The sequence below is a fragment of the Prionailurus bengalensis genome, chromosome F2 (assembly GCF_016509475.1).
Source record: "Prionailurus bengalensis isolate Pbe53 chromosome F2, Fcat_Pben_1.1_paternal_pri, whole genome shotgun sequence".
Lineage (NCBI taxonomy): Eukaryota > Metazoa > Chordata > Mammalia > Carnivora > Felidae > Prionailurus > Prionailurus bengalensis.
Genome location: NC_057353.1, coordinates 45,320,494 through 45,339,404, shown reverse-complemented (window position 1 = coordinate 45,339,404; position 18,911 = coordinate 45,320,494). Strand labels below are relative to the sequence as shown.

General features: G+C 35.0%; 1 protein-coding gene across 1 annotated transcript in view; it reads right to left on the bottom strand.

Moving 5' to 3' along the window:
- Positions 1 to 18,911, bottom strand: part of VPS13B (vacuolar protein sorting 13 homolog B) — an 828,197-nt gene that overhangs the window by 708,009 nt on the left and 101,277 nt on the right. Inside the window, 6 exon segments of the mRNA XM_043601463.1 lie at positions 2,699 to 2,890; positions 10,150 to 10,237; positions 11,163 to 11,300; positions 11,799 to 11,921; positions 12,392 to 12,487; positions 17,698 to 17,966. Of these exon segments, the coding sequence (XP_043457398.1) occupies positions 2,699 to 2,890; positions 10,150 to 10,237; positions 11,163 to 11,300; positions 11,799 to 11,921; positions 12,392 to 12,487; positions 17,698 to 17,966 (906 nt within the window).

The following is an 18,911-nucleotide window of genomic DNA, read 5'->3' as shown; positions in this document are numbered from 1 at the left end:
TCCATAAATCATAACATAAAGAAAAAATGTGCATCATGATCAGTGATCAATCATGTCACTTCTTTCAAAGTCTGTCAGGTTTGGTTACTGGTATCTCATACCTGTTATTTAACTATGTATAGACAGCAAAGCATGTAGTTGTATTGCCTCCTTGTTTACCAGTGATAAACCTATGTGACATTTTGCGAAAATGTATAATTTAAACAGAACTGCCAATCAAAGATGAAAGTGCAGCAAAGAAACATACTGGTAACATACAAGGAGTTAGGGAAAAAACAGGTGACTGTGGAAATATCAACAGTATATCATCGGAAAGACTCTTGCTATGTAGCTAGGGGAACTTAGTGAAGAAAAACTGATGTTGATGAAGAAAGTGGTTGTGATAAAAAGAATGAAGGTATCTGAAGATGTCTCAGAAGATACCCCAAACAAAACACTTCCCATTAAAGGAACTCTCAGAGGTGTTCACAACATTGAAAGTGTACAGGAATCTAATCCAAACTTGGAAGTGTAACAATCTGCTAAAATACAGGAAAGATGATTACTCTATATTCTAAATTCTATGACAAGACAAGCACCATTTAAACTACTCTTTTTTTTTTTACAAAGAAATAAAACTCTTTCTTACTATTCTCTTACTATTCTCTTTCCATTTTTTTTCATTTCTATACATTTATACCAATAGTAAGAGAGGTTTTCGTGTTTTGACAGAAATATCCAAAAGTGTGAAACAATTTTATTTTGTGCATACACACACACAATCATGTTTTTGAGATGATAAACGGCTTCAGATAAAAATTCATGTTATATATACATGTGTGTGTGTGTGTGTAGGGCATAATTCCACTGTAGAAGAAACTGCTAATTACAACCTTTCTTTTAGCAACAAAACCCTCTGAACTTTAGTATTGAAACTCCCAGAAACTATACTTTCCAGCCTCCCCTGCCGTTAGCTATAGGGACATGTTACTGAGTTTTGGTCAATGGGTGACAGAGCCATATTATGAAATGAAACTACATACCTACCATTTTCTCTTGTTCCCCCTTTCCTGTTGATTCAAATTCAATATTGTAATGGTGGGCCAACACTTACCATATAGAGGAGATGTGTCTCAGAGAATGGTAGAAAAACAAGACAGAAGGAATTCTGGGTCTAAGACAACCTCCTGGAACAGTTACCCTAATCCACTAGAGCACCTACCAGCTTGGACTCTTACATGAGAAAAACAAAGTATGTACTAATTTTTATGCAAACCTAAGTTTTCATTTCTCTGGGATAAATGCCCAAGAGTACAGCTGCTAGGCTATACAGTAGTTGCATGTTTAGTTTTTAAAAGAAACTGCCAAACTGTTTTTAGAAGTGGTTCTATATTATAAATTCCCATCGGGGATGAATGAGTGATCCAGTTTCTTCACATTCTCCCTGACATCTCCCAGTACTATCACTGTTTTTTATTTTAACCATTCTATACATACTATCCTAACACTTCTAAGAGTGCCTGTAATGGAGTAGGCATTCAAGCAAGGTGCAAGAAATGAATGCATAAACATGTCAAGCACTTAACTATGCACTAGGCACTGTGTTATATGCTATTACATGCACTAAACTTTAAAAGTTGGTCCTATTAGTGTAACATTTAGAATAACAGTAAATTGCAATGACAAAAATCAAACAAAGAAGTTCAAACAACAGCAAAAGTTTATTTCTTTAACACAACAATCTGAGTCTAAGGGACCAAGAGTTGACATAGTGATACCATGCTACCAAAGACCTAGGTTGATCCCACCTTGTTCTGTCATCCCAGAATGCAGCTTTCATCTCAGGGTCTAAGCTAGCAGCTCCAGCTCCTGCCATTTTAATTTTTTCCAGCCAGAAGGAAGGGGTAAAGGAAAAAAGGCAGGCTTTTACTTTTCCTTTTAAAGTCATGGCCCAAAAACTCACATAAACTTCTGCTCCTATCCTGGTAGCCAGAACCTTGAGGCATAGGGCTATACTTGGGATATATGGATATATCATCTTTATTTTTATCATAAAAATTTCTATCACAGAAACTTATTTTACCATAAAATAAGAGGATAATGGATACTGGGGAGACAATTTAACCATCTCTGTCACAATAATTAAACTCATTAGAAAGACAGAGAAATGGAAAAATCAGTAATGTTCCTTAAATTCCCTAAGGTAAGAAGGAGTCAGAATTCAAACCATAGTCTAACCCCACAAAGGTCCTTTACTATGCTATTATGTCCTACTCTCGAGTGCTGTATTTTAGGAAACTATGATACCTTCATGCCATGTAGAAGAAATTAGGTGTACAGCAAATTCTTTTTTACCAGTAAGACCTCAGTCTCCTTAAATGCTACATTTGTACATTTAGAGTCTATCTTCATGTCTGTTCCTTAGAATCCAATTAAGGGAAGAAAATTATATTTCAGGAATATATACTGGAAAGAGTACCAAAAAGGTGTGGCAATGAAATACGGACAAACACTGGCAAATAAAGTACTTATACAATTTCCAAATCTTGACCTCTCCCATAACTTCTACACACATGTATATTCTTTAAATTAACTAAATCCATGAAAATCAAATAGGCAAACTACCTAAAAAGCGTAATTTAGCAAAAATAGAACAAATTGGATTATAAAATCATTCAAACCAACTACCAGGAGATTTAAAATTAAGCCAAAAACCAACCTGGTTTTAGTCCACTGTACGGTTCATATTCATGTTCCAATGCACAAACAATCATTTTCAAAATTCGATGCACTGCACTACTATCCAAACGAAAGTCTAGAGGACCTATAACAAGGCTTTTGGTAGACTTCTCCTGAACTACTCCCATATCTTCACTTTTCCCTGAAGAAAAGTCTTGTTGATTTGCAGAACCTATAAAAAGCCAAATCTTACATCAATATTTTAAGCAATCAGATATACCAATTTAAATATTACTCTTTTCTTATCTTTTTAGCTTATAGCTTAATGCCTTAAAACCAATTCTTCATTGGCTGAATACATGGAACACTGACCATATATATTTTTCTCCATACCGATGGGACAGTATTACCATCCAAAAAAAATTGATTCAGATAAAAACTATCCCTGTAATCTGTTTAATATTACAAGAAGTGCTATAAAACTCGAACAATCATTCTTAGAAAACTATTCTCTAAAATCGAACTGGCTAATATCCAATAATTCTATACACAATACTATTACGTTGACTGGAAAACATGAGCGGAGGAAGTTGCATTTTACTCTTTTGGAAGTTTCACTGAAAAACAGATTATTTACAATTACATGTTCACAAGGTACTGTGAGAGTTATATAGTTGACCATGGAAGTGAACTAGAGGTACTACCTGCTTTAAACTTTTTCCAGAATAAAATTATTATGGCCATGATTCATAGTGCAGAACCCAAGTTCTTCAATCCCTTATCTCCCCATATATTGAGGAGGAACCAGAGGCTATCTTCTAAGAAAAATCTTGGCTCTACCTAAAAGTATTTCTCCTTAACATGCACACTCCTTATACTAGAGATTCAGTTTTATTTTTCAATGTTTATTTATTTTTGGGACAGAGAGAGACAGAGCATGAACGGGGGAGGGGTAGAGAGAGAGGGAGACACAGAATCGGAAACAGGCTCCAGGCTCCGAGCCATCAGCCCAGAGCCTGACGCGGTACTCGAACTCATGGACCGCGAGATCGTGACCTGGCTGAAGTCGGACGCTTAACCGACTGCGCCACCCAGGTGCCCCGAGATTCAGTTTTAATACATAAACCATCTGTTATAAGTGACAACATACGGTAGTTTATAAATCTTTTTTTTTTTTAATGTTTATTTCTGAGAGAGCGAGAGAGAGAAAGAGCACAAGCGGGGGAGGGGCAAAGAGAGAAGGAGATACAGAATCCAAAGGAGCCTCCAGGCTCTGAGCTGTGATGCTGACACAGACCCTGATGCAGGGCTCCAACCCACAAGCCGTGAGATCACGACCTGAGCCAAAGCCAGACGCTTAACCACCAGCCACCCAGTAATTTATAATTCTTAAGCCATTCTTAGTTTATTCAAACAAAAATAGGAAAGTAAGGCTTCCCAGCACTAATACCTTTAGAATCTAGAAAGGCCCTATTTAAACACAAAAGTTATGTATCTACACCTTCCAATAACTTTTTCAAGAATACATTTCTGTAATTTTAAACAAAGGAGTTCAGTTCAATCTTTAGTCTCAGTGCCACAGACAAAAAAGAAAAAATTAATTTTTATTTTTTAAATTTTAATTTTTAATTAATTTTAAATTTTTAATTAATTTAATTTAATTTAAAAATTAAATTAAATTAATTAAAATTTTTAAAAAATTAATTAAATTTTTAATTAATTTTAAAATTTTTAATTATAAAAAATTAATATATTAAGGTGGACCACACACAGACTTAACTAAAATCAAATAAAACATACAAAGTTAATCTTATACATGATACACATATATAATATATATATATACATAATAAAAATATAAATGCATATAGACAAATAATACTGAGTCACATTAGAAATTAGGTAGAAGGGCACCAGGATGGCTCAATCAGTTGAACATCCAACTTCAGCTAAGATCATGATCTCACACATTAATGGATTCAAGCCCCACATCAGGCTTTGCGCTGACAGCTCAGAGCCTGTTTCAGATTCTGTCTCTCTCTCTGCTCCTCCCCCATTAGCACTCTCAAAGTTAAATATTAAACATTTCTCTCAAAAATAAACATTAAAAAAAATTTTTTTAATTAGGAATAAATAACATGCCATTCACATAAAGAATCACTGCCTTCCAGAGCTGAGCCAGGCAAACCTGTTAGGAAGGATAACTTGAAGACAACAAAAAAAATTTTGGTTATAAATCACAATATACAAAATCACAGAAAATGTTCTGCGTTGAGTTCCATAAGGGCTATCAGGCTTCCTAAATGAACTTAATATTATCAGAAGACCCTTTTTTTAGTCATCAAATTGTCTCTAAAGTAATAGAAGCCCATAAGCATCTTTTTTCCAGGTAATTCAACTTGATTCCAAGGCAGTTTAAATTTAGATGCCAGTGGCTTGTCTGAAATGTAAAACTGCAACATGCTTTTTGCTAAATCTTTTCAGCAAGGTATTTACTGAACCCACACTCAATACGTTTGGGTCAATCCAGCCCCCTGAGTGTTTGGCTACTCTTATTAAGAGTCAACACAACATCCATGTAGCCCAATGAAAAGAAAGGATTTACCAGTCTCCCTGGGACAGCTAGAAGCAACAGCATCTACACTGCCCCTATCTTCCTATATTTACTTTTATACCTACTGATAGAAAACCATTCTTCTTCCTATTCTGCAATCTATCAAAACAACTCCACCAAGCATTTGTACTGTCAATGTACACATATTGTCCTCTTTCACTAGAGATTCACCTACTTTCTTCACCCACTGCTTCTCATTTAAGTTTGCTTGTAACTTCTACCTTAGGAGTCTTTTTTTTCTTTAAGGAAAAAAGAGTCTGTTTTAGCTCTACTCTATGAGCTAGAAAATTAATCCCTACCCAAAATAATGCAGGAATCAAGAATCCTTCTATTCCGGCATTCCTTTCAATTAATACCAACACTGTCCCAAGACATCCAGATTCAAATAGGCAATGAACCATGATGCCTCTCTCTCATCCCTTCCCTCAATCCAGTAACGGAAGTATTTCAATTTTATAGTTCTCTAAAATTTTCCTTTTGTAGGTTACATTTTCATCTATCTTTTATTTTAGGTCCATAAAAACATGTGCAATAACTTCCTAAGTTAAAAAAAAAAAAAACTAGAAAGGCACTAGTCATAGTAACAAATATTCAAACAGTTATATGAAGAAATATTTCAATTTAGTTTACAAAACACTGAGTGCTTTCAGGCAGCATAACAAAAAACTATCAGAAGATGCTTATCAGTATCAAGCAGTAGCACAGGAAACTTATTAACTGCATTTTTATTTATATGCCATTTCATAATGTGGGTAAAGTACTAACTGCTACATCATTTATCACAACAAAAATAAATGTAAGTTTTTTGGTACTGCATACTAGTTTCTTGCATTAATTAGAATACTGTCATGAATTTAAACATACCAATCAAATCTAGCTTCAAAATTTCAGAATTCACTACAAACATTGTGAAATTATTGGTTTAATATGTATTTAGATACTTAGATTAAATTTAGGGTACTTTTTTGATAATTTGGACTATACAAACAAATAAATGTCAACTGACACCAAGCCAAGCATTTTAGATAAAATATTTCTTTAAACTGTTTAATATTAACCTCTTGTGAGAATTCAAAATACTTTTCTTAGGTTCACTCTACAAATTTCTTGCTTCAAGTAATCAAAGAAAGAAGAAAATCTGAACACAGTAGTTATGAATACAGGCTCTACACTCTGACTGGCTGGGTTCAAATCCCACAGAATAGGTGTATAATCTTGACCAAGTTACTAACTTATCTAGGACTGGCTGTTTTCATCACTTGTAAAATGAAGATAAGGTTATCTACCTTTAGGGTTATTATGAGGACTAAATAAGTTAATACATATGAAACACTCAAAATAGCACCTTCCATTTAAAACCATTTAATAAATATTCATTACTATTATTATCACCATCATCACCACCACTGTATTATAAATGAATATAAAACCACAATGAGAAACAAACATAAACACAGTTACCTAAAAGCAGGCAAGGAATAAACAAATTATTTGAATAAATGAATACATTTTTCAAGTACATGCAACATTCACAAATTAACAGTGAAATTTTATCAAAAAACATCCCTGTTTGCATAACTGAGAAAGTAGATGTGTAGTAGGAGACCAAAAACAAGAAGTAATTACCACAAATCTCACAACAGCAGTTTCCTCTGCTGAGGCAGGGAGGAGAATGTGATTAAAAAAAAAAAAAAAAAAAAAAGAACACACAGAATGCATATTGGATACGGACACTGTCCTACTTCCTGGCTTGGTATGGGGAATACACAGGTGTTTCCTTTATAATTCTTTGCTATTCTGTACATAAATGTATGTTTGTATGTTATGACCTAATAGTTTGTTTTTAAAAAGTTAAGGACTAAGGGACACCCGAGTGGCTCAGGCAGTTAAGTGACCAACTCTTGATTTTGGCTCAAGTCATGATCTCACGGTTCATGAGTTTGAGCCCCACATTGGGCTCTGCGCTATCAGCACAGAGCCTGTTTCAGATTGTCTCCCTCTCTCTCTGCCTCTCCCCCATTAGCACTCTCTCTCTCTCTCTCTCTCTCTCTCTCTCTCTCTCTCTCTCAAAAATAAACATTAAAAAAATTTTTGTTCGGGGCGCCTGGGTGGCTCAGTCGGTTGAGCGTCTGACTTCGGCTCAGGTCATGATCTCACGGCTAGTGAGTTCAAGCACTGCGTTGGGCTCTGTGCTGACAGCTCAGAGCCTGGAGCCTGCTTTGGATTCTGTGTCTCCCTCTCTCTCTGCCCCTAACCCACTCACATTCTGTCTCTGTCTCTCTCAAAAATAAACATTAGGGGCGCCTGGGTGGCGCAGTCGGTTAAGCGTCCGACTTCAGCCAGGTCACGATCTCGCGGTCCATGAGTTTGAGCCCCGCATCAGGCTCTGGACTGATGGCTCAGAGCCTGGAGCCTGTTTCCGATTCTGTGTCTCCCTCTCTCTCTGCCCCTCGCCCGTTCATGCTCTATCTCTCTCTGTCCCAAAAAATAAATAAACGTTGAAAAAAAAATTTTTTTTTAAAAATAAAAAATAAATAAATAAACATTAAAAAAAATTTTTTTAATTTAAAAAAATTTTTGTTTTAATTAGGTATAAATAGCATGCCATTCTCATAAAAAACCACTGCCTTCCAGAGCTAAACCAGGCAAACCTCTGTCTCCTTCTCTCTCTAACCCTTCCCTGATTACTCTCTCTCTCAAAAATAAATAAATTAAAAAGTTAAGGACTCAGATATTTATAACATTGTATATACTGCTCATGGAAATGGAAAATATGAAAAGTTTAACAGTTCAAAAACTACCAGTTTCTCACACAGACCATATATAAGCACTGTAGCAAATATAAACTGTTTCCACAGTAAATGTACAAATAAAATTTTCAGTGCTCAGTTTCCTTCCTTGAAGGACAGCTACTTGATACTCCACCTAACAAGATACCTAATCCACAACACATGCATAAGACTCCATTCTAAGCCAGCAGAAACCTACCATTTTACATTTAGTAAATCCAACACTATAGCAATTTATAAAGTTCTTAGAACACAGACTTCTGAGTTGCCCTTTCCTATACACAATTGGCTATTGAACGTCTTAGCCTCAATGTCCACAGGTAACTCAAAACACATCTTTACCAAAGCACCTGGTGGCTCAGTCGATTGGGCATCTGACTTTGGCTCAGGTCATGATCTCACAGTTCCTGAGTTCAAGCCCCACGTGGGGCTTGCACTTGTCTGCACAGAGCCCGCTGCAGGTCCTCTGTCCCCCTCTCTCTGCTCCTTCCCAACATGTGCTCTCTCAAAAATAAATAAAACATTAAAAGAAAAAAACCCTTTTTTCCTACAAAAATCCTTTCTTGTTTCTATCTCCCTTAGTGGCTATCCTACCCTCCGAGATCAAAATCAGATACACAATATAAATTTATCTTTAAATAAAGCAATGCAAAGGCAGTAAGTGAAGGTTTGATGCACAGAATTAAATCAATCTGAAACAGTGAGAAGCAGGAAGCCAGTAAAAAAGTGATTAAAATCTAAAGAAAACAGCATATTGGATGAGAGTGGTAACAGTGGAGTTTACAAGAAGTAAATGAAGATAGATTTTTGTAGATGAATGTTGACAAAATGTGTTGATGAACTGGATGCTAGGAAAGGAGGAGTGTGTCATGAGGATCCCTAGGTTTCTGGCTTGAGGTACCAGAAGATAGAACAATGTTCCAAGATTGAAACTAAAAGAGAAGCAGTAGGTGGTCATAGGGATTTTAATAATTCCATTTGAACGTATTCACTTTTGAAGTATTTGTGAGACACATAAAGAAGTAAAAATGTCATGTATGCATTGGATATTTAATTTTAAACCGAAAGAAGTTTAAACTAAAATTACAAATATGTGCATGAACATATAGAAGGTACTTGGATCCATGGAAAAGAATAAAATAACTTCAGGAAAGAGTTTAGGGAAAAAAGTAAATCCAAGGTTTATCGATGAGAACAACATTTAGAAATCCCTTACAAAAAAAGGAAGCAGAAAATTACTGCTCTTTCCTTATGTTTCCATCTAACAAAACTTCAAGATCCTTCAAGATCAACTTCTCTGTGAAGTCTTTAACCCCACACATAAAAATAGTCACTTTCTGACCTAGGCCTCTCTTAGCTCTCCATTTATACTACTATTCTTAACGTGCTGTATACTATAATCATTTAAGTTCATAAACACCACCTATTGGTTTCTTGAGAAATGCTTTGGTCTTCTTAGCATTTCACCATATCTAACTCATCACCCAACATACAGAAATCAATTATTAACATATGAAAAATTAACAAAAAAATGAACGTATTTTCACTAAGCTTTCAATATGAAAATAGAATAAGCACAATATAGTATATTGACAAGCACATAAAATGTCAGTTAAACTTTTAAAAACATCATTTGCTAATAAAAATAAAACATATAATAAAATACTATGTATCCATAGTCTCCAGAAGCATTCATTTCCACTACTCTGCTTGAAATAACAGTTTTTTTAAATAACAAGATCTACATAACCTTCAAGATGTATTTAATACCTAAAAGGAAATGTTTATGCTTTCGGACAACTTAATATAATATGAAATTTGATGTATCAAAATTTTAGTACTTGGTACATAATAGAACTAAATCTAGTTGGTTATATAAATTTAGTTGGTTATATATAAGAAAGGATTAAAAATCTAATAAGGGTCTAAGCAAATTCTAACATGATATTAAAATTAAACCATTCCCCAAAGTAACAGAAGGTAAATCTGATGTAATAGATGACAATCAGTCAAGGACCAACTGATTCTGAAGAGTCTTTTCTTTCTCTTGTTCAAAGAAAAGCAAATGTAAAGGAAAGAAACTAGTACCTTTGCCACTGATGTTCTCCATTGTATACAGGTAATCCATGTAAAAAGCCCCAAACCTTTGCATTCCAGCTATCTCAGTATATGTCTCCTGCCAACAAAGAAAAGCAAATAGAACACACATTGTATAGAAGAGACTTTTGAGTTTAAAACCTAATAGGTCAAGAATCAGACACACATCCTTACACAGAATGTGTATCAAGTCAAAGAATTACCAAAACAACAGAGGCTAGCCAAAGGATTCACTTCTAAGAAAGGTAATGTTAACTCTACAACAGACCACACAAAAGGACATCCATAATTCTACTAGACATTTTGAACACTTTATCAATGTCTGGTTAATGAACACCTGTAATGGAATAGGATAGTATACCCTTGACCTTTATCAACATCACAAAACTGTCTAATAATATACCCTCAAATATATTTAATCCTTAAATAATCCAGTACACTTAAATGAAACTTAAATACTAAAGATATACTAAAATATGTATAATGTATGTAAGTATGCAGATTAAAATTAAATTCTTTATAAAAGCAAACATAGCAAAAAGAGTTAAAATATATTTTATTTATTATATTATATTAACCTTCTGGTAACCTTTTTTTGAATGTTTAAATTTATTCCATAGAAGTACACGGATTTTATATGAAAAATTCAAATAACACTAAGATACATACACAGTAAAACGTGAAATTCTTTATCTCTTCCCATTTATCCCCTACACAGAGGAACTAAAATTAGAAGACAACGCTACAAGTTTCCTGCATGACTATCTTAACTTTAGAGAATGGATAAGCCAACTAACTGGCTACATACTATATATAAGTAGAGATCTTTGTGCACTCTTTAAACTTCTCTAGATGTAGAAACTGGACAAAAATACTCTAAATGTTTCAATGAACAACCAGCATTTAGAATATATTACTTGAGAAGAAAAATGGCAATCCCAACTATTCACACAGCATCCGCCCTAACAGAGCCTAGAAACTGGCTCAACTATATATTCTCTAACCTTATGATGGGCTGCATCCAAGATGAATTCTGCACGAGTACCATTATTTTCTGGACTTCGGTAATCAAACAATGAGTTTGTGAGGTATGTCAAACCTTTCATACTCAAATTTTCACCACAAATGAAGAAACAGGCTTCCTGAAAATAAATACAAAAATTTCTTAACAGGAGGAAAAATCATTGAACTGCTAAAGAAAATAAAACCTTGGTTTTATAATACCCATTTAGTAGTCACTACAACTTCAAGTCCTATAAAAAGACAAGGAACGTTGTCTCCATTTTTCACTGCCTATATTGGCAAAGAACATTTTAACAAACCAAAAAGGAACTCCAAGTGGCTGCCATAAACAAGAAAGAAGAAACATTTATGGATTGAAAAGTATTTGGAACTACTGTCCAGGTGTTAAGTGCTACCAACTTTCTAAATTCCCCTGAGCTCTATAATTTCTTATAGGGGAAAACACTAAAGTTCCTCTCTTAAGCCAAAGATATATGTAGTCTAACAGGTTTTTTGGTATGGTTAAACACTTCAATAAGCACTTCATTATCCCTGTCTTCTATCCAAAAAGAAGGAGGAGGAGGAGGAGGAAGAGGAAGAGGAAGAGGAGGAGGGAGGAAAGGGAGAATTTGACTTACAGTTTCACTTCTATTCATATTCTCTTCAAAATCTTTAACACCCATAATTCCTTTAAGGCACATGGCTCTGCAACCAACAAAACCAATCTGGCAATCAAAAAAAGGCTCTCCCATCATAAGGGCCTATAAGAGAGAAGGAAACATTAGAACCAAGAATTTGAATTTCATAAAAATGTTATATATAGGCTTTTCTTGTAAAACTTCTAAATTAGGAGAAACAACTTCTTTAGGATTATGGCCTTTGCAAATTTATTCTCCTCAGATCATAACCCTATTAAATTAAGAAATATCTTACTTGTCTCTGTATCCTCAAATCTTTGTATCTTCAATGACTGGCACCTTACGAACATTAATATACACATATATATGAGCTCACACAAGTTAAATGAAGAAAATGAAAGGATAAATTAACATTCCATATTACAATAAAATCTTTGTTAAATATTTCAACCAATACTACCGATGACTAAAATAGAATTATAAAACCATAAATGTACTTTAAACATACCACTTATGATAAAAGCTTGCATTTATTAAACATTAAAGGCCATTCAAAAAGTTTTAAAAATATATGTTCAATGTTGAAAGATTACCTCAACTGTAGTTCCTTCTTGTTCCCAACACAATACTTCTTTAGATTTAACTTTCTGAGGGCTATAATAACTACTCTCAGCTTGCATTTCAGTGAGCTAAGAAACAATGTAAGAATATTAAGTAAAATTAGTATTAGGAAAGCAATAAACTGTCATTATTATGATGAATTGATGGAAACAGGGCCAATTTTAAGATTCAGGAAATTTAATTATTAAGCAGGAAAACAGGTGCAACAAAAACAGCTGTGACAGATTATCCATGGTATAAAGGTTGAAAATGCGAGTCTAAACTCACATAGAGAATTTAATGCCATCTTCTTTTATTTAACTTCTTTGTTTTAACAATATTGCTTGAAAAGGTAAAGTTGTGTATAAGTCCCATAGTTATATAACTACTCATACATTCTGCGCAAAATTTTATGTATTTTAGCCTCTATTCAATATACATTCAACCAGGTTTAGTTCAATCATTTACAAAATTTCTCCCAAAGTTTCCATCAAAAAGAAAATTATGAACAGACACAAAGAGATTCAACAAAACTTATTCTAATTCTGTGAGGGAAGTAGGTTCGTGGGTGTTTACTTTCAACTTATGTGTCTCATAGAATGTCTCAGACTCACTCAGTGATGCAAACACTTAATGGGTGACAGCTGGATAACAAGTACTACTCAAGATGCTGCCAAAACAACAACTCTTGCACCCCTGAAGCTTACAACACATTACTTGTATGTATCCAAAAACGAGATAAATTATCTTCCAAAGGTACTTTTCTGAATGCAGTATAGTATCCTGGTTTGGATCATGTTACAGAAAACAACTTTATAAAATGCGATTAAAGTCTGGAATTTAACAGTAATGCCCCAGTGTTGGCTTCCTAGTTTTGACAAATGTACTATGATAGCCTAAGATGTTAATAGGGAAACTGAGTAATGAGTATATGTGAACTCTCTGTATTTTCCAAGTTTTCTGTAAATATAAAACTGTTCTAAAATAAAGGGTTTTTTTTTAATTTTTTTTAATGTTTACTTATTTTCGAGAAACAGAGACATAACATGTGCTTCGAGGAAGGGGCAGAGAGAGAGGGAGACACAGAATCTGAAGCAGGCGCCAGGCTCTGAGCTGTCAGCACAGAGCCAAACGCGGGGCTTGAACTCACATACCGAGATCATGACCTGAGCTGAAGTCGGACGCTTAACTGACTGAGCCACCCAGGTGCCCCTAAAGTTTTTATTTTTTTAAAGGTATCCTGCCATGTTTGCTAATGAGACCCTTCCTTAAACTCCTATGCAGTGGATGGATTTTTCAAACGGGGGCGCGCCTCAGTTAAGCGCCCAACTTCAGTTCAGGTCATCATCTCGCAGTTTATGAGTTTGAGCCCCGCGACGGGCTCTGTGCTGACAGGCCCAGCCTGGAGGCTGCTTCAGATTCTGTGTCTCCCTCTCTCTCTCTGCCCCTACCTGGCTTGAGCTCATGCTCGCACTTGCTTGCTCTCTCTCTCTCTCTCTCTCAGAAACAAACATTAAAAAAAATAAGTTACAAAAACAATATTTAACTTTGGTCAAATAGAACTTACCAAACCAAAAAGTTATTTTAAGCATGATAACTTTATACTTAAAATCAACTACTTATTCTCATTTCTTAATAGCAAAGAGTTTATTACATATGAGCCCTTATTTCTTAGATGCTTCTAGAACTAGTATACACAATGTCGTTATTTTAAAGTACAATTCTATGAAATACTCAAGTCAGTATTTTAAACTTGATCACCCTTCAGCTGTCTACAATTATTGTAGAGAAAAAGCAATTAATTGATTAAAAGGACTCAAACATTACAAGAACGATTTTCAACGTGATTTTTAAAACGCTACATTTAATTTGGCATGATTTTTGTTGGATTCGTATCAACTGTTCAGAATGCTAATGTAGAAACACGACCTTATTTTCTGACCAAAATATGAACCACAAATTAATTCCATACATTCTTTAAGTCCAAGCTGAACAATGAACTCTAATGTTTTCCTCCTAAATATCAACGGATTTCCCTTAGAGAAACCTTAGAGACATAAATGTTCAAAAAAAATTTTTAGGGGCACCTGGGTGGCGCAGTCGGTTAAGCATCCGACTTCAGCCAGGTCACGATCTCGCGGTCCGTGAGTTCGAGCCCCGCGTCAGGCTCTGGGCTGATGGCTCAGAGCCTGGAGCCTGTTTCCGATTCTGTGTCTCCCTCTCTCTCTGCCCCTCCCCCGTTCATGCTCTGTCTCTCTCTGTCCCAAAAATAAATAAACGTTGAAAAAAAAAATTTTTAATGTATTAACTAATGACAAGTACTGCCCCAAAAGTCTATAGTTTTGTATATAAATACAAACTATTCTGACTCAGTTTAATACAATTCTTCCTATCAATGAAGAGAAATATACCAGAATAATTTCAAATTTAAAAGTAAATAAACAAAACTCACCAGAAAAGATAGAACTTTTGCTAGCAATCCCTAACTTCCCTCACAAACTTAGATTAAAAGTAACTTTTTTATCATCTAAAACTGGCAATATACATATGCTTTCACAAATATGTGGAATTTAAAAATGAAAACAAATGGGGCACCTGGGTGGCTCAGTTGGCTAAGCACCTGACTTGGGCTCAGGTCATGATCTCACAGTTCATGAGCTCAAGCCCCAGGTCGGACTGTATGCTGACAGTTCAGAGCCTGTTTAGGATTCTGTGTCTCCCTCTCTCTCTCTGCCTCTCCCCTGCTCATGCTGCTCTGTATCTCCCTCAAAAATAAATAAACATTAAAAAAATTATTTTAAACCAAGACAAATGAACAAACAAGAAGAAGAATCAGACCATAAATATAGATAACAAACTGACAGTTGTCAGAGGGGAGGGGCTTGGCGGGGGGAGGCGATGAGCAAAACGGATGAAGGAGATTGAAATATGCAGGGTTCTGGTTACAGAACCAATAAGTCAAGGGAATATAAAAGGCACACCATAGGGAATATAGTCAATGACACCATAATAGCATTGCATGGTGGTATTTGGTAGCTAGACTTGTGGTGAGCATACCATAATGTATACAGATGTGTAGACAGATGTGGAATCATTTCATTGTACACCTCAAACTAATGTAACATTGTGTGTCAACTATACTCAAAAAACAATTATACCACTAAAAACTATAAGTATAATGTAAGTTCTCTAAATAGTTCATTCATGCTGCTGTTACTAAGATATGTTTATGTATCTTTTAGAACTTAAGCTTGAATATTTATACTTACAAATAATGCAATTACAGTTGTTGCCAAAAACATCTGTTAAAAGCAGAGATGATCATATAATAAAAAAATTTTAATAAAGTAAAAAAATAAAATTGACAATATATGTAATAACTGCTGGCAACAGTGGCTTTTTTATTATGTATTTTAAAAATTTTATTGTTTTATTTTTAATTTTACAGACTGATGCATAGTCCCTTTCAAAGCTGTATCAGTGAATTTTAATTGTGAAATAAAAAAAAGTGTTCCCTAGAATTCAGAAAAAAATGATGTCAAAATAGCACAGCTATTTTACCATTTTTGCCCCAAATTTTATTACCAAAAAAAAAAATCTTTTAAACCAATTAAGCTCAAATTTTGTTAAAACTCACTTTCTACATTTTTCAGGGTTTGTCATATTAGAAAACACTTAATGCTTTTAATTAGAAAAGTCTTTAAAGACTGTTTACTTTAAAATATTTTTATCTAGGGGCGCCTGGGTGGTTCAGTCAGTTGAGCGTCCGACTTTGGCTCAGGTCATGATCTCTCACTTCACGAGTTTGAGCCCCATGTTGGGCTCTGTGCTGACAGCTCAGAGCCTGGAGCCTGCTTCGGATTCTGTGTCTCCCTCTCTCTCTGCCCTTACCCACCGTACTTTCTCTTTCTCTCTCTCTCTCTCTCTCTCTCAAAAATAAATTTTAAAAAAAACATTAAAAAAAATTTTTTTAATTAAAAAAATTAAATATTTTTATCTACCATCTGTTGTAGTTATAAATTGTATAGCAAGATACTTCAGTAGTTAAACAAAAGTCAAATTAAAAACACCATGAAGCAAAAACTTGATTTTTTTTTCTGTGCTACACTTCCAGTATCTAACAAGTTACCTGGAATACAACGTCACAGGTTGAACACAGGTGTTTACCTCCTTCAGAAAAATGCCTCCACAATAAACCAACAAAGACAAATAAAACTGAAGAAGTATAATCTAAAAAAGAATCCCAAAATTTTGGAAGATGGAAAGCAGACGAGGAGATACGTAGGATGGATAAATTTATTTACTTGTTGAATATATACCAGGCAATTTCCAAGAGCTGGAGATACCTTTTTAAAGTAGCCTTTTTTAAAAACTACCACTTGCTGAGTTTAGTATACTCCCAAAATAGAATATCCACAATCTTCTGAAAAGGCTATTATTCTTTCACCCACTGATAAACATTTGGGTTGTTTCAACTATTTTTCTAGGATTTTTGTTTTATTTTAAGTAATCTCTATACCCAATGTCGGGCTCAAACCCACAACTCCAAACTCAAGAGCCGCATGCTCTCCCAACCAAGCGAGCCAGGGACCTCAGGTTGGTTCAACCTTTTGCCCATTGTGAATAATGTTTTCATGAACATTCATGTACGTCTATTTGTTTGAGTACAGTTTTGAGTATATACCTAGGAATGGAATTGCTGAGTCATATAACTCTATGTTTAACTTTTTGAGGAACCACCAAACTATTTTCCACAGCAACTATACCATTTTACATTCCCACCAATGTTCCCATTTGCTTTCAGCCAGCTCCAACTAAGATTCTGCCAGTGTCAAATCACTGCTCTATTCAAGATCACCAACAATTCCCACAATGCCAAATCTATGATCCATTCTCACAAATGACCTACTCTGTCAACTTTAAAACATTTATGGCACTCAGCTTCCAGACAGACACTCTTGGTTTTCTGCCTAACTTATTTTCAGTTTCCCACACTATTTCTGCCTCTTCTTTCCAAATACTTAACACCACAATGCCCCAGAGTTTGGCCCTAGAACCTTTCCTTTTTTATATCTACACTGATTCTATCTAGTCTTAACAAAATCTTCTGAAATTTATATACCCAGACCAAACTTCTAATCTGAACTCTAGAGAGGAAATAATTTTATGAAGTAAGGATTGCTAGACGATCTTACATCTACTAAGTATAAAACAAACTTTCAACTAGATCCTTTCCAGAAATCAAAATTTATGCATTAAAGATGAAAGAAATACAAACAGCAAGAAAAAGGAAACCTACTTTGAAAGTTACAGTTGCCTTTGTGCAATAAAATCCTATAGACACAATAGGATCCTTCAAAGTCTGTGCTTTTTGCTGATGCATGGCTGATGCAGGATCATTCCCAAGGAAGTCTTCCTCATTATCATCATAACTCACAATTGCAGGCACAAATGACCAGGCCCAAGATACCCATCCCTGTGGCTGCTCGTCCTCTTGCTGTGAATACAGCTCTTGGCCTTTGTACTGAGCAGGATACTGCATATCTATTCTTGTTTCATCTTCAACACCTAGCAAAATAAAGTCATTTTAAATAAATCAAGAGGATTTGACTAAAAGGGAAATTAGGAATATAAATTCTATAAAAATATTTATTCCATATCCTTGTTTTGAAATATAAAGTATGAACAAATTATACACTGGCTATTATTATTTGAAGCCAGTAATTTAGCTTTACTACTTTCAAGTTTCTATATGTTGTACTACATTAATCCCCTTACAGAGTCCACAATTAATGTTATATGGGGAGTAGTTTATAACATAATTTTAAATGACCTGATAAATACAAAGAATAAATTCATTCTTTAGCATTCCATTAACAACTACCTTCCAAAAATAAGGTGCTAAGAAACTGAGTTTTCTCAGAAACGTAGTATCAGAAATATCTAAGAAAAGTTCTTTATTTTCTGATGCACCCAATAAAAAAAATGTCAAGCACTCCTAGGCAAAATGCATCCCCCATCCCAGGGCACCTGAGTGGCTTAGTTGGTTGGCGCCCCCACTCTTGATTTCAGCTCAGGTCATGATCCCTGGGGCATGGGATCAAGCCCCTCATCAGGCTCTGCACTAAGGATAAAGTCTGCTTAGGATTCTTTCTCCTTCTCTCTCTCTCTCCCCCCCTTCCTCCTTCCCTCCCTTTTCTTTGCCCCCTTCCCCCTCCTCTTTGCCCCCTCCCTCCCTCCTCTTTGCCCCCTCCCCCGCTCATGCTCTCTAAAAGAAAAAAAAATTAATGCAAACTCCCCCCCAAAAACCAATTATCCCTAAGAGCAAAGTATTATAATTATTCTTTTTTTTTTTTTTAAGTAGGCTTCATGCAGATCTTGAACTCATGACCCTGAGATCAAGACCTAAGCTGAGATCAATAGTTGGATGGTTAACCAACTCAGCCACCCAGGTGTCCCTATAATAGAATTATTCTTATGATATTAAAAAAAAAATGATAGCGTTGGTGATTA